This window comes from Populus trichocarpa, chromosome 4, assembly GCF_000002775.5.
Source record: "Populus trichocarpa isolate Nisqually-1 chromosome 4, P.trichocarpa_v4.1, whole genome shotgun sequence".
NCBI classification, from domain to species: Eukaryota; Viridiplantae; Streptophyta; class Magnoliopsida; order Malpighiales; family Salicaceae; genus Populus; species Populus trichocarpa.
The window spans coordinates 12,183,181-12,197,226 of NC_037288.2; the positions used below are offsets into that span (position 1 = coordinate 12,183,181).

General features: G+C 35.4%; 2 protein-coding genes across 5 annotated transcripts; one reads left to right on the top strand and one right to left on the bottom strand.

Moving 5' to 3' along the window:
- Nucleotides 1–1,684: 1,684 nt before the first annotated feature.
- LOC7472618 (uncharacterized) lies at nucleotides 1,685–8,074 on the top strand. Of its 4 annotated transcripts, none has more exons than XM_024599449.2 (6): nucleotides 1,685–2,032; nucleotides 2,260–2,351; nucleotides 2,750–3,037; nucleotides 3,638–3,886; nucleotides 4,053–4,848; nucleotides 5,674–8,074. In XM_024599449.2, exons 4-6 carry the CDS (start codon nucleotides 3,659–3,661, stop codon nucleotides 7,773–7,775), a joined length of 3,126 nt encoding a protein of 1,041 aa, XP_024455217.1. In that variant the 5' UTR covers nucleotides 1,685–2,032; nucleotides 2,260–2,351; nucleotides 2,750–3,037; nucleotides 3,638–3,658; the 3' UTR covers nucleotides 7,776–8,074. The 4 variants fall into 4 exon arrangements, with proteins under 4 accessions (XP_024455217.1, XP_024455216.1, XP_002305379.1 ...); XM_024599448.2 differs by having other exon boundaries at nucleotides 3,647–3,886; XM_002305343.4 differs by having other exon boundaries at nucleotides 3,657–3,886.
- A 2,509-nt stretch (nucleotides 8,075–10,583) lies between these two features.
- Nucleotides 10,584–12,318, bottom strand: LOC7472619 (UDP-glycosyltransferase 708G1). The gene has a single exon (XM_002306010.4). The coding sequence runs from the start codon at nucleotides 12,145–12,147 to the stop codon at nucleotides 10,672–10,674; it is 1,476 nt and encodes a 491-aa protein (XP_002306046.4). The 5' UTR covers nucleotides 12,148–12,318; the 3' UTR covers nucleotides 10,584–10,671.
- Between the last annotated feature and the right edge of the window lie 1,728 nt (nucleotides 12,319–14,046).

A 14,046-nucleotide genomic window follows, 5' to 3' on the forward strand; every position in this document is an offset into this window, starting at 1 on the left:
TGTTTGGTGGGAAATTAATGTAAGGCTTTCGTAGATTTGAATAGTATTTATTATTATGCGTATCATAAATAAATAAATAAAGATATGGTGGCTAATAAGCCACTTGTCAAGGAAAAAAAATTATATATAAAAAAGATTGAAAACAATCACTGTTAATATTGAAGAATGAAGATAAAAATAAAAAAAAAAGAGTCGCAAATAGTTATATTGCAGAAAAAAAAATAATGTTGATAAATCACATGTAAAGTAATAAATAGATAAAGTGTAAAGTTAAAAAAAAAATTATTTTTAAAAATTACTAAATAATAAATGAATAAGGATAAGAATAAAAAGAAGGGTGAAAAAAAAATCAAGTAAAGTGATAAATAGAATAAATGTAAAGTGATAAACACCCATTGGACAGGCAGAGGGTGAAGATTCGATATTGGTGTCTTTTTTATATTATTCAATGCAAAAGACCATTGAATAGTCGCTAGGCGACCATGAGGAATGCTTGATGAGCCAATAGCGATTAAACAACTCTCTTCAGTTAACCTACATGAGTATTTAAAAATGAGATTGTAATTGTTTTTTAAAGTATATTTTATTTGAAAATATATTAAAATAATATTTTTTATTTTTTAAAATTATTTTTAACATCACCACATTAAAATAATTTAAATATACTAAAATATATTAATTTAAAATAAAATAAATAGCATTTAATGAGCAGGACGGCTCATTATCATTTAATTTAACTATGAATTGAGGTTCTTCTCAGATTCCCGTGCTTCCTTGCTTCTTCCTTCTGCTTACAGACCTCCGAGTTTAAAATACAAAATGACTTTGAACTTCTAGCGATGAAACCACGCTCCATTTCCAAGATGGAGCAATAAATTAAAAATAATTCAGCCGAATTAACTTGTTACACTCGAAATCTAAATTATAACATTAAAATAATATTATAAAAAAATATGAAAAATATAAAGCTTTATTTCTCAAATAACATATTATTAAAAGATAATTTTTAAAAAAAAGTTATTGGAGGGTAAAATTAAAAAAATTCAATTAAAAATAACAAAAAAATAAATAGTTAACCCGAATCAACTTGATAATCCCTCGATATAGATTATGAGATTATGACAACCCTGAAAAAAAAAATTTTAAAAAATCATAAAGTTTAATTTTATAATAGTTTAATGTTAAAAGATGAAATCAAACAAAAATCAATTAGAAAAAACACTCTAAAAAAATAATTCAAGTCAACTTGTTAGATGATCAATCTAAATTATGAAATTAAGATAAATTCATAGAAAATAATAAAAAAAATAAAAAGTTAAAATTATAAAAAAAGAGTTAAATATATGAGATATGATTTTGATATATAACTCAATAAAAAAATAAAAAAAATTATAAATTTTAATTTTTAAAATAATACATTAAGAAATTAAATTAAGAAAAAAACACGTAAATAGTGTTTTGTGAAAGGGATTTAGCCACGTAATTTTGAGTTTTTGTTAATAATAATAATAATAATGTATTTACTTACGTGTACCCAGAAAGCATGAAAGGTAGAGAGGATCTAGTAAAAGAGAAAACAAATGCCCCGCCCCCCCGAATCTAAGATATTATCAATAAAAATAAATAAATAGTAATAAGAAAATAAAAAAACACTGAAACAGAAGTATATTACAATAATAATGGGAGACCACAAGGTTGACAAATTCGAAGTCATTGTTTCTTTGAGAAAGGGAGAAAAAGAAGAAAAAAGGAAGATCTCTCTCTCATTCTTATCTGGGATTGTGGGGATCTTTCTATCTTACTAGCCCTAGCAGATTTGAGCTTCTGTCTAGTATATATAATAATTCATTATTCTTTTTTCTATTGATTGTGATTTAAGATTTTTCAATGACATTACAAAGGCACCTACCTCCTTTTGTATTTTGCTTCAACTGGGAATTTTTGATATAGTTGCAGTTGAGTTTCAAGGGTTTTCTTTGAATTTGAGCTCAAGTTTTGTTATGGGGTGCTGGCGGATGCTGCCATATATAAGGTAAATGTTCTTGTTTGTTGTTTTAATGGATGATTGATTTGGCTGTTTGTTGGTCTCTCTTTTATGCTTTAACCTTAATCCATATACTAATCACGGTCAACTTCCAGTTATTTAAACATGTGTGCATGGCTGTTGTCATGTCGGTCTCTCATTATCTTCCCTTATTCTTTTCTTATTTGTTAGTGGAGGAATATAACCGATTGCTTTTCTTTCCTTGATTATCACAGCTGGAATCACAGGCTTCTGTTTGGAAGATCTTAAAGAAAACTGGAGTTCAGATTATCAATAATGCAGGAATGCTGGTCTACTGGAATTTCAAGTAAGAATTGGCAAGAGTTTCCAGTGCCATCAGTATTTGTTGATCGTTGAAGTTAATAACATTAATTGCAATAGTATTAAGAGATTTATTAGCGTATTTTGTAGTGGTAAGGGTTCTCTGTTCCATTTTTTAGCCATTATATGGTCATGTATAGCTATGAAGCATTACAGTCAGTTTACCTTCGAAATGGGTGTCGAATGTCAATTGAAACTTTCACAGTTCTCATGTTTTGTTTAGATAAGACTTTCCTTATCTCCCTTCCTTACTAAATACACTTGTATTGCCTTTTGTATCAACACAGTGTTTCTTTAAAGCTTGGAAAATGCATTTCCTCAACAACAGGGATAAATGAATTACTTTTGGTGCTGTTTCTAATTTATTTTCTAAACTTCTTTCAGTACATTGGCTGGCCTATTTCGCCCTACTGTAACATAAATTATGGCAGGCTCTAATGGATCAGCTCACTTAAAGACACTCAGCATGCAAAACACATTTGGAACATTGGCTGTGACTCTTACAACTACTGTACAATAGATTGGACTTGAAGACACTCAGCATGCAAGACCCATTGGTACATTGGATATGACTCTTACAACTACTGTACAATAGACCGGCTCACTTAAAGACACTCAGCATAATATCTGGCTCGGAACACTTGCAACTAGGGAGAAGCTCTCGACGGACAGGTATCTCCGTGGCCTTCTAAGCTGTTGCCTTCATGCTTCTTGCAAACATATTAGGAGTGCATCTTTATTTTTGTTTGACTATGGAATATAATCTCTCTCCATAATGTATTATATATGGAGATAAATTGTTTTTCATTGACTTTATTTATGGACCAGATTTGTCAAGATTTATTCATAATGTGCTAGTTCGTTTCTAGATTGAGCGATGAAGGGGTCTTTTCCTTATGTGGAATATTTACTACAATGTTGATTGGAATTCAATTTCACCAGCGAAACTGAGCATGACATTCGTGTACGAGGAAATAATATGATAATGCAGCTTGTATAACATGGTGGTGGTTCTTTCTATGTATCAGGATTGATGAATGAGGATTTATGTGCTGCAACAAATTCTTTTTTCAATGCAACCATACAATATACATGTTACAATATGCAATGAGTTTTATTTGTCAGAATCATGGCCATGATCCTCATCCTGCAGCTTCTTTCCTGTAACAAAAATATATAGTGTGGGCTAGTAAATCTTTTTCATTTGTGATAGAAGAAAAAGAGATATCCTTCATATCAGGGTTGGTAGGTTTATTTGGAGTTTTTATTAAGTTGTTTCAGGTGTTTGCAGAAATGGGAACTGAATTTCTGTATAAGATGCATATACCGGGTTATCATTCTACAAGGGATCTGGATGACAGTAGTGGGGATGTTAGATGGCCTTCACATCATGAAAACAAGGCCTTTGGGCAGTACCATGACATGCTTGCTGCAAAGCCAGAAATAGATAGATACTCTGGATATGACAAGGAACACTTGAGGCAAACCATACTGAGGCATGAAAACACATTCAAACATCAGGTATGTTTTATCTCCTCTTTATATTGTTGAGCTATAAAATTGGATTTTTACACTTTCTGACCGAGTTCATGAAATATAGTGTAAAAATGCCCTTATTTTGCATAAATAATTGAAATTCGATTGAGCATAAAATAATGTTTATGTTTATGGAAATTTGATTATGCAGGTCCATGAACTGCACCGGCTTCACAAAATACAAATGGACATAATGAATGAAGTCCGGAGCAAACAATCAGTCATATGCCTTGATCATGTGGGAACATTGCAATCAAATCCTTTTGCCTTTCCACATGAAGGAGACCGAAGGAGGTGTCACAATCCCAGTTTAGGGGCTATGAATTGTCATATACCATCTGCCTCAGGTGCTGATAGTGTCCAATCACATTTTGGTTCCATTAATGTGCAGAACATGCAATCCGGATGTGGCTCAACACACGATGGTTCCAGGCTTAAGGATGAATACAAGCACAAGAAGCTTCAGAGGAGATTATTTGACCTTGAACTGCCTGGTGACAAATACATAAATGATGAAGATGACGCACGCGGGGCATTTGTAGGGTCAGGGGTGGAAACTCACCCTCCAAATTGGAATTGTAACGTTACTTATGAGAAAAATTGCAATATGTCCACCCCAAGTAGTGTGTACTCTGGCTGCAATGGTGATGCTTTTAGTTCCATTACACACTTAAGGAGGACCCCAGGTTTTACAGATTTGAATGAACCTTTCAAGGTTGAGGAAGCACATGGTACAATTTCTTTTGATACTCTAGGCAAGGCTACCTATTCTAAAGAGGAGATACAGGGGCGGGATTTATCTGCAAATTCATCCCCAGGCTTCCAATGTTTGGCCAAGGAAGTTTCTCAAAGACATAAAGAAAAGGATGAGGGAATCAGCCAATGTAATCAGCATTTAGATAAAGAATGGGGAAATAAAGGCCGACCACCTCTTAACTTCAACCCTGGTAAGGACTTGTTAAGCAAGCCACTTTAGAGTGTTTTTTTTGGTTGATATCAGCCAATGATATTGTTTTTTTTGGATGTGCAAATTTGTATCGGTCACTACTTTACAAGTAGCCGAGTAGCTATGTTTTTTTATTCAAAATCATTGCTTCACTATTTTTTGTAGCGTGTTTATCATCTTTTGTTGATAAATGGGTGAATTGATTTTCTTACTTTAAATCCAATGCAACTCAATTCTTTTGAAATTCTTAAATATAGCAAATCAGTTAATCTGTGGAATTTTTTTTGGAAATGAATTATTAAAAATAATAAGTTGGAAGGAAAAAGAGTTACTGATTTTCTGGGCATAACCATTTTGTTATTAGACATCCAAAAGCATCAAAGTACTTCTAAGGCAATGGCTCTTCCGAGATTTACATGAATTTTCAGAAACCTATGAGTCCCTGTTCTGAAAGTTCTGAGAAATGTATAAGAAACTTCTCATTGTTATTGATTCCGTACGCATTTTAAGGAATGTCTTTTACTTTCTTATAACAAAGGCAAAAGAAGACTGCATATTTTGTACACTTGAATGTGCTTGCATGTGAAGGTGTGTGTGCTTATTTGTTCACAGATACTGAGTTAACATTATGGTATTTTAAAGTTATTTACTTTCTAAGATTACATCATATTCTTCTTTGTGACTGAAGCTTAAAATCTTCAACATTAATTTTTCTTTTCCTTTAGGTGGTTCAGAATATAAGAGGCACAATTGAAAATTCTCGCAATAAGCTTGTTGCTGTATAGTACTAATTCAGTTTCAACTGATGGTTTGATCTTTTTTTCAGGCCATATAAGCACCAGAACTTTCAATAGAACTTTTTATGGAGAATATTTGCCTACACAAAGTGAATCATTGCATGTTGGCTGCACGAAAGCCCATGAGCCTGATCAGAATAAACCAGAACAATTGAGAAAGAAGACAATTTTTGGTGTAGAAATCTCTGATAGAAATCATGATGCATCTGTTATGTTTTCAGATACACTTCTGCAGCCACCTGCTCCTCCATCTAATGTAGTCAATTCCGAGTCATCCTCCATTTCATCTTGGAAGAAGCCTCCAGCTAGCTCAAGACGGAATGCAATATATGTTCAGGGAAACCCTTGCTTTAATACCTTTCCTGAATCAAATAAGAGTTCAGCAACATTGATTCATTGCCGTGAAGTTTCTACAGATTGGTCGATTGTTAATGAAAAAGTGGATTTTGTTCCAGGTCCTGGAGTTGAATTATCCTATAAAAATGACCTCTGCTTTGTTTCTCAGTTGCAGTCCAAGGAAAAACGAGTTTACCATGCATCAGCTGGTCACTCAAATGGTCACAGTGCTAGTTATTCAGCTTCTGAACTAGCTCCTCAGCATAGGCCTCCAAATAACCCAAGGGGTTCAGGCTGGCTGGATAATATAAAATCTGCAGAGGAAGTAAACCTCAATGCAGTACTTCCAAAAGGTTGCCCAAATGAAGCAATTTCTGATTCAAATCTTATTTCCATTGGTATTCAAAGGAAGGAAGAAATTCCACTAGGAGGGTTATCTTGGCTGAGAGCTATTTCACCTTGTGAAGGAAATTCTTCTGTTGAAATGCCCGACTCTCAAAAGGTGAATTTGGATTCCTTGCAAAGAAAATATGCTGAGCTTTTTGCTTGCGATTCTGGAACAATGAAGGGCCTCAATCAAAACTTTATCCAGGATTCATCATCAGCAACAACTGCGCATGATGCCAAAGACAGAAGAATAGGAGGTGACTGTTCAAGCAATAGGAAGATTCTTGGTGTTCCCATTTTTGAAAAGCACATGTCCAAGGATCAGCCTTCTGCCAGCTCTGGCCTGAAGCCTAGTTGTTGTGTTTCAGAGACTAATGATGCTAGCTTTATCAAAGGTGGGTTACTTCGTACTGATCTGAATCAGGATCCTATGGAATCGGAATCCGTGGAGACCCAAAACACAAAGATTTTAAATGCGGAAAGGCATTCAGTTGATTGTAGAGCTGGCTTAAGACACCCAATTGATTTGAATGTGAGTGTGACTGAAGAAGAGGCTCAAGTGAGTATTTGTTCTCCAAGAACCAAGGATGAGATTGCAATTGAGATAGATTTGGAGGCGCCAGTTGTCCTTGAAAATGAAATAGACATTATATCTGGTGGTGAATTTCTAGAGAGTAAATTTAAAGAACCATTTCAGTCAATAACTGATGAATCCAAGGACTTTCGTGGAGGCTTTTTGATGGCTGCAGCTGAGGCTTTAGTTTCTATCTCATCTTCTGGTGCGTGCAAGTTTCAAGACGATGCTCCATGCCATGACTCACTACAGTGGTTCACAGAGATAGTTTCTTCGTATGAAGGTTACATTGAGAATGATGTAGGATCCATTTCAGTGCACGAGAATATTACTGATTGTGAAGATCCAAAATCAGATGTGGTTGATTTTTTTGAGTATATGACCTTAAATTTAACTGAAACTGTGGTAGAAGAGCATAATTTTGAGCCAATGGTTTTGGAAAGCATAAAAGATGAAACATCATTGCCAAGACGTCCTCGGAGAGGTCAGGCCAGGAGAGGAAAGCATCGGAAGGACTTTCGAAGAGATGTACTTCCTGGTCTTGTCTGTTTGTCTAGGAATGATGTGACTGAGGATCTTCAGATGATTGAAGGGCTAATCACAGCAACCGGTGGCACTTGGCGGTCAGGTTTGTCACAGAGAAATTCTCCTAAAAGAAAGGCAGGAAGGGGGAGAAAGCGTGCAGCCCCAGCTGCTGCCTCTCCAATAGTAACAGCAGTGAGTCTACCGCAAACTCAGCAACCTGATTGTGGAGAACTGGGACTTGAGGTAACAGGATGGGGAAAGAGGACAAGGCGTCCTCCACGACAGAGATATCCCATTAATAACACTTAACCACAACAAACTAGAGAGCAAGTCATTTAGATTTCAGAAAGGAATTGTCATGCAGCCTGTCAAATTTTCATGCCAGGGAGATTCATATTGCGTGCATGCCTTATTTTCTGAGTCCTTGATTTGGTATGCTTCACTCTTCAGTTTATTGGTGAGCTTGTTTTACTGATGATAAAATAAGTGATACTGGTCTCTACTGACATAAAATGAACGTGTTACTTGTTAGTGTGTAATGTTACTAGACATGGTTAGCCTTTGAGTTCTCAAATTCAGAGAGTGAAAATGTGTTCTTTTGTCTTGCATTGTTCTTTCTGTTGTGCGTGACTTCCATAACTTGTATGTTATCTGCTTCCTTAAATGACATGTTGTGAGTAAAAAAAAACAGAAAACTCTGTTTAATATATATATGTGCACAGTAGACTCCGAACGTGGCCTGAAATCTCCTATGTAAGCCAGCGGTCTTAACAAAATTACCATTATCAGGGCTCTGTTAGGTGGCTTGCCCTACACTCGATAATAATACATATTCAAAGGTCTTGGTCTTGTACCCCTTAATCTACTTGTTGATGCTCTTCATGTTTCCTTCCAAAATGAAGAAATGGACTCTAATTTTATTTACTTTCTCTCTGTTTTTTTTCCTCAACAGTTGACAACGTCCTCCATGCTTACTTTCGGAGTTAATTGTATTTTTATTCTTAATTAATAATTAGAAATAAGCTTTAATTCACTCTAAGAAAGTAAAAACAAAAACAAGCACTCTTGAAAAAAAAAAAAAAAAACCCTCTAGTTTTACCCTTTTCCATTTACAATGTTTTGAAACATGCTCCGCACCCCTCAAGCGCCGTCGTTTTTGCATCTCCAACTGACAGACAAACGAGAAATACGGGGACCCCTTTGGCGGTAAATTTAAAAGTTAGTTGTTGGACCTACGAACAACTGACAGATACACATGAATGCACACTAAAACTGTCTGTCAAGATTGGGTACCCATTTCGGTTCTCCGAGTTTTAGTGTGCATTCATGTGTATCGGTGTGCATATGCGTACTTTGGTTTGATTTCTAACTGTGTTTGGGAAATTTGGAAGAAAGGGTAAGGAATAGAAATTATAAGAAGATGGAAGTGAAGGAAAGGGAATGTGCGGTAATATTCTCCTCTTATCTGAATTTGTAAGCGTGATAATGGGAATTAAATAATTTTTTCTTAGAGTGAAGGTATATATATAGACTATAGGAAAGTCTTTACAAACGTTGTTAACCGAGTAGTAGATGTCAAAAGGTTTCTTTCCCTTCCACTTTCCTCTATTTACAAGTTCTGTTCTTTCCCAAATTGATTTAAATTACTGCAACTTAAAATAGGGAATGCTAGAGTGTTAAGAAATTTTTTAACAGTATAACATATTGTACATGTGGAAAACGAATTTAATACAAGTGTTAGTAGCATTATAACATGTGAATTCTGTAAAGCATGTATTTTTCAATGTTGATATTTATTTTATGAACTTTACGTTGAAAATTCTGCTAGGTGTGACTACTTTGATATATGTGGAGAGCTTTTGTTCATGGGGAGAATGAAGGTGAAGTACCATGAGAAGCAGCGGAGGCTGGTTCTTTGGTGGTTTCTGCATGTGGGTTTGATCTAGTTTGGATGAATTGCGTTTGATGTTTACTTGTAGGCAATGGCTGGCCTTTCTGTACCAAACCAACTTGAGGCTAGGTGAGCTTGATGTCAGAGAAAAGGATCTTTGGGAATTATAAGACTTATGAATCAGCAGTTTTAGGTGAGCTTGATGTGGAAAGGTAGCAGGAGCTGAGGCGGTCAAGACCCCAAAGAGCAAGGCCTAAAGGTAAGACCATCCTCCAAAAGAAAGCTTATTGAAGTTTATCTTTAATACTTTATGGAATTGTTTCCTTTTGTGTAAAAGGGTAAATTTTATTGAAGAGAAAAGGATTAAAAGACACAACAGAGAGGATAAGACATCCTCCAAAAGAAGGATGAAAAATCATTATAAAAATTCAGACCAATCCCACTGATTGTAATTTTTCTTGTGAATCAATGATGCTGTATGTTGCATGGCTGCACATGATTCCATGATGTATCTGTTTGTACAGATTATCAATAAGTTCGAATCTAAATTGCGCAAATCCTGCTCCTAGCTAGTGGTCGCACTTTACACTGGGATAATATGCTATTCTGCACTGCACTGCATGTTTAATACTGTGATGCAGTCACTTTAACAAGTCTTGTCAATGATAACCATTAATTTTAATTGTTCATTGTTCTTCTTTATGTTTTCGAACTTCAAATTAAGTTATCTTATTTTCTTTGGGAAAATCATAACAAATGATGAGAGATTAGTCATTCTAGGTCCTGGTTAGAATACTCAGGTGTGACACAGAATGAGTTGTAGTATCACTCGTTTTAGGGTGAAGCTTGTTGCAAGTATATATTTCGACTAATTGATGTTGGAATTTAATTTCTTTGGACTAGCTCTTGGGTAGAAATGCAAATGGGAGGTGGTTTCTCGTAACATTTTCTTCATTCTTTAGCTTTGGTTGGTTCAGGAAGAAGGATCGCTCTTAGGATGAGGTGAGAAGTGCTTCGTTCAAGATGTAATTTGTTTGATGCGTTTTGGTTATGAGTGTTGTAGGAAAAGCTGACAACTGAAGCCCCTGATCAGTAATAAATTGACAAGTTCATCTGTTGAAACTTTTTTGTTTGAAAAAAAAGAAAAAGAAAACCCAAAACAAAAGGGGGGAGTTTATGCTTCCTTGAAATTATTCTAGCTTTGATGTGATTGTGGCATGGTTGGATTTGGTTTCTCTTTAATTTTGCGTTTTTATTTATCTGGACACAGACAAATCAAGATACAAAACATAGATACAGGATATTCTCGTAACTTCAGAACTTCCCCCACATGTTGATGAGTTCAGACAATCCTTTGTTAGAACACCCACCAACTCCCACTGTTTTCCTCGCTTCTTCTTTGATGCCCAATGCCTGAATTCTTAATGATTCATTCCCCATAATTTCTCCAATCTTTTCTGCAATTTCTGCTCTATTCACTATCATCTCCTCACCCCATCCCCAACTCTTCACCCAGGTCCCTAGTCCAATCCTCTCCACAATATCTGCGTTGACTTTCTGGTCCCCATGTTGGGGCCAAGCTAAGATCTTCACTCCATGCCATGCAGCCTCCATCACTGAATTCCAACCACAATGACTGAAAAATCCTCCGACTGCTGGGTGGCTTAATACATCCTCCTGGTTTACCCAATTCCTAACAACTAATCCCTTTTCTTTCATCCTCTCCATCAATTCATCTCCAATTACCCCTTCCAATCCTTCATTATCTTCTCTGTCAACTTTTTTATCCTTCACCACCCAGATAAACCTGCTACCACTCCTTACCAGCCCTTCACCTAACTCTCTGACTTGATCCCTCGACAAAGCAGTCCTACTACCAAAGCTAACATACACAACTGATCCAGCTGGTTGATCATCAAGCCAAGTTAGCTGTAACTGGCTCTTCTCAAAATCACATGGTGGGAGTGGTCCAATGGCGACAACTGAAGGTAGCCTTTCCAGGAGTAGTTGGCAATCATTTAGCTTTCTGAGTGATTCTTGCTCAAAACTTTCGAACGTGTTAACTAGAATTCCACTTGATTCTGCGACTTTTCTACTATCCTCTATGAAACTGGTCTTTAGGATATTATTGCCTTTTTTCAGAAGTGGTGGGGGAATCCATGATTTGGGCATCAATTCCAGGCCCCGAATCTTGATGACATCCATCTCATCTAATTCATCCATAGCTTTTGAGTCGGCTAAAGTGGGGTAACATAGAAAAAATGTCAGCATTTTAGCAGATGATGTGAAGAGAACATAATTAGGAAGGCTAATAGCTTCAGTGATGGGAGTAACCGTCGAAGCCAAGCTCATGTCCGTGATAAAAACAGAAAGGGGTGGATTTAGTGCAGACAGAAGTGGGGAAAGAAGGCGAGAGGAGTTCTTGATGAGTTGGAAATGTTCGAAAAAAGGGTCATCCGAAGGGTTGTCAAGTGGAAGGAGATGAAACTGCTGGTGCTTGATTTGAGGAAAGGAAGCAAATAACTGAGATAAAGCTTGTGACTCAGAGAGTGAGACTGTTGGGTGTGGGATGATGAAGGTGACTTGGACATTTTGGAGTGTGAGTGAAGCAGCAAGTCTAAGGAAGGGCGTGAGATGGCCCATGCCAGCACTTGGGAGGAGAGCTACATGAGCAAGTTTGCGGTCACCAGAACTTGGCATTCTTCCTTTGTTCTGTAAATGAATTTGCCTTTGCCTTGTTTTGGTGGAGCTTATTCTACTTGTATAAGAAAAGAAGAGCTGCTTGAGCATGTATTTAAATATGTCGGTAGATGCTTGTTGACATGGTTTGTGGTGAATTCCGTAGCCAGCAAAAGCGTTGAAGGGAGTTGGTACATGCGGTCGCAAGCACTCAATATTGGAAGGAGCAACAGCCAGACACGTTATTTATTATTGCTGCAACTGCAAGTCTGCAACTCCATACAAGTTTGAATTGAAACGAATCTTTTATTTTAGAATGAAACATTACAAATACGAATACAAAATAAATTAAATAACACCACCCTTCACTATTTATTTACTACAGTCACATCTATAAATGAACTGTAGATCGTTATAGTACATCCATGATGGAAATGTAAAAAATACAATTTGGTCCCTCCATTACAATTAAAAAATTATGGAATATTCTACTGGCATATAGTGAATATTCTGTCGGTATTTTTCTATCCCAACAGAATACCATCTTTGAAAACTTTTTCATTGAAGTTTTCTCTCCCGTCGATATTGTAAAATACTGATAAAATATTTCATTCATCATTTTCATTTTTGTTTTTGTTTTGTTTTGTTCGTTACGATTCTTAAGCTAAAAATTTCTCTCAATAAACCTATAACTACAACAAAAAAAACAACTTTAAAAATTAAAAAAATCGACAAAGATTTAAGATCTATAAGGAACTTTTCATCTAAATAATGCTAAATAGATTACGCAAACCTATGAGTTTTTATGTTTGGAAGATTCAAGTAGAAAATTCATATAAATAATGCACAATAATAAAATAGACATAATCTTATACACAAATATTTATGTTTTAAAGAAGTGGAAATGAAGCGATACATTGAAGTAACTCAATAAAAACAAATAACATCATGAGATATAAAAGTTACATAGAGATGTCGCCCTTCCATTCTACTATCCGTTTGCTTGAAATGGGCTCCATTAAAGAAGGAATGCTTGATGCAAACCTCATGATCATGTGATCACAGAACCAACAATGAAGATGATAACTTCCCAAAAAACGCTGAATAATCAGGTTTGGTTGAACCTTTACCTAGAGTTAATTTGTAATTAAGAATCAAAGGTATTGGATGATTGTGAATGACGACGCTACAAGGTTAGTTATACCTTGATAAGTCGGATTTACTCTTTGTCCCTGCAAAAAAGAAGAAGTTTGCTCAAGCAAAACTGAATTTCTTTAATGTCTAAAGATTGCCCAAAATCGTAGCAAAATAAAACATAATATAGTTCTAGAATAATAACCATAGTAGTCCTATATTGGGCTGCAAACCAATGGTCCTTAACTCAAACTCAGTTAAACACAAGCCTAATGCCTAAAACAAGCTTAAACATTGATTTTAGGCCAAAATAAACCCAACAAAAATAAAATTGTTAAAACTAAAATATAATTATCCTAAATATTAATTAAAACAATAAAAAAACCTTAAGAAATATTCAGATTAGTATAAGTTATCAAAACAAACCCCAAAACCTATCTCTTTGTATTGGATCCCTTGTAGCCAAATCTGAAACTTGTAGAAGAATGAGTATCCCCTTGTGCCGTTCATTAATCATTTTTCCTTGCTTGAAAGATGTTTTTAATGCTAAAGTTTCTTTTTTTTTTCCAACTATTATAAAAAAAGGAAAAATGACTGAAATATCTTATTTAAATAGCCTCCCATAATTTCCTTTTTGAATAAGCAAGTCCTATAAAATAAGGAAAATAATAAAAAAAGAATCTCAAGCATCTTTACCACCACATGCATTCCATAATGGATATGGAATTCTTGCAAACTATGGATAATAGTTGTTGTCATAAATGTCTCCTTGTTTGACATGAAATCCTTGTAGAAGAGGTAAGCCAATATCTACCATACATGTTTCCAAGCGCATTAAGGAATCCTTATATTGACTGGAATCTATAATACACAAGG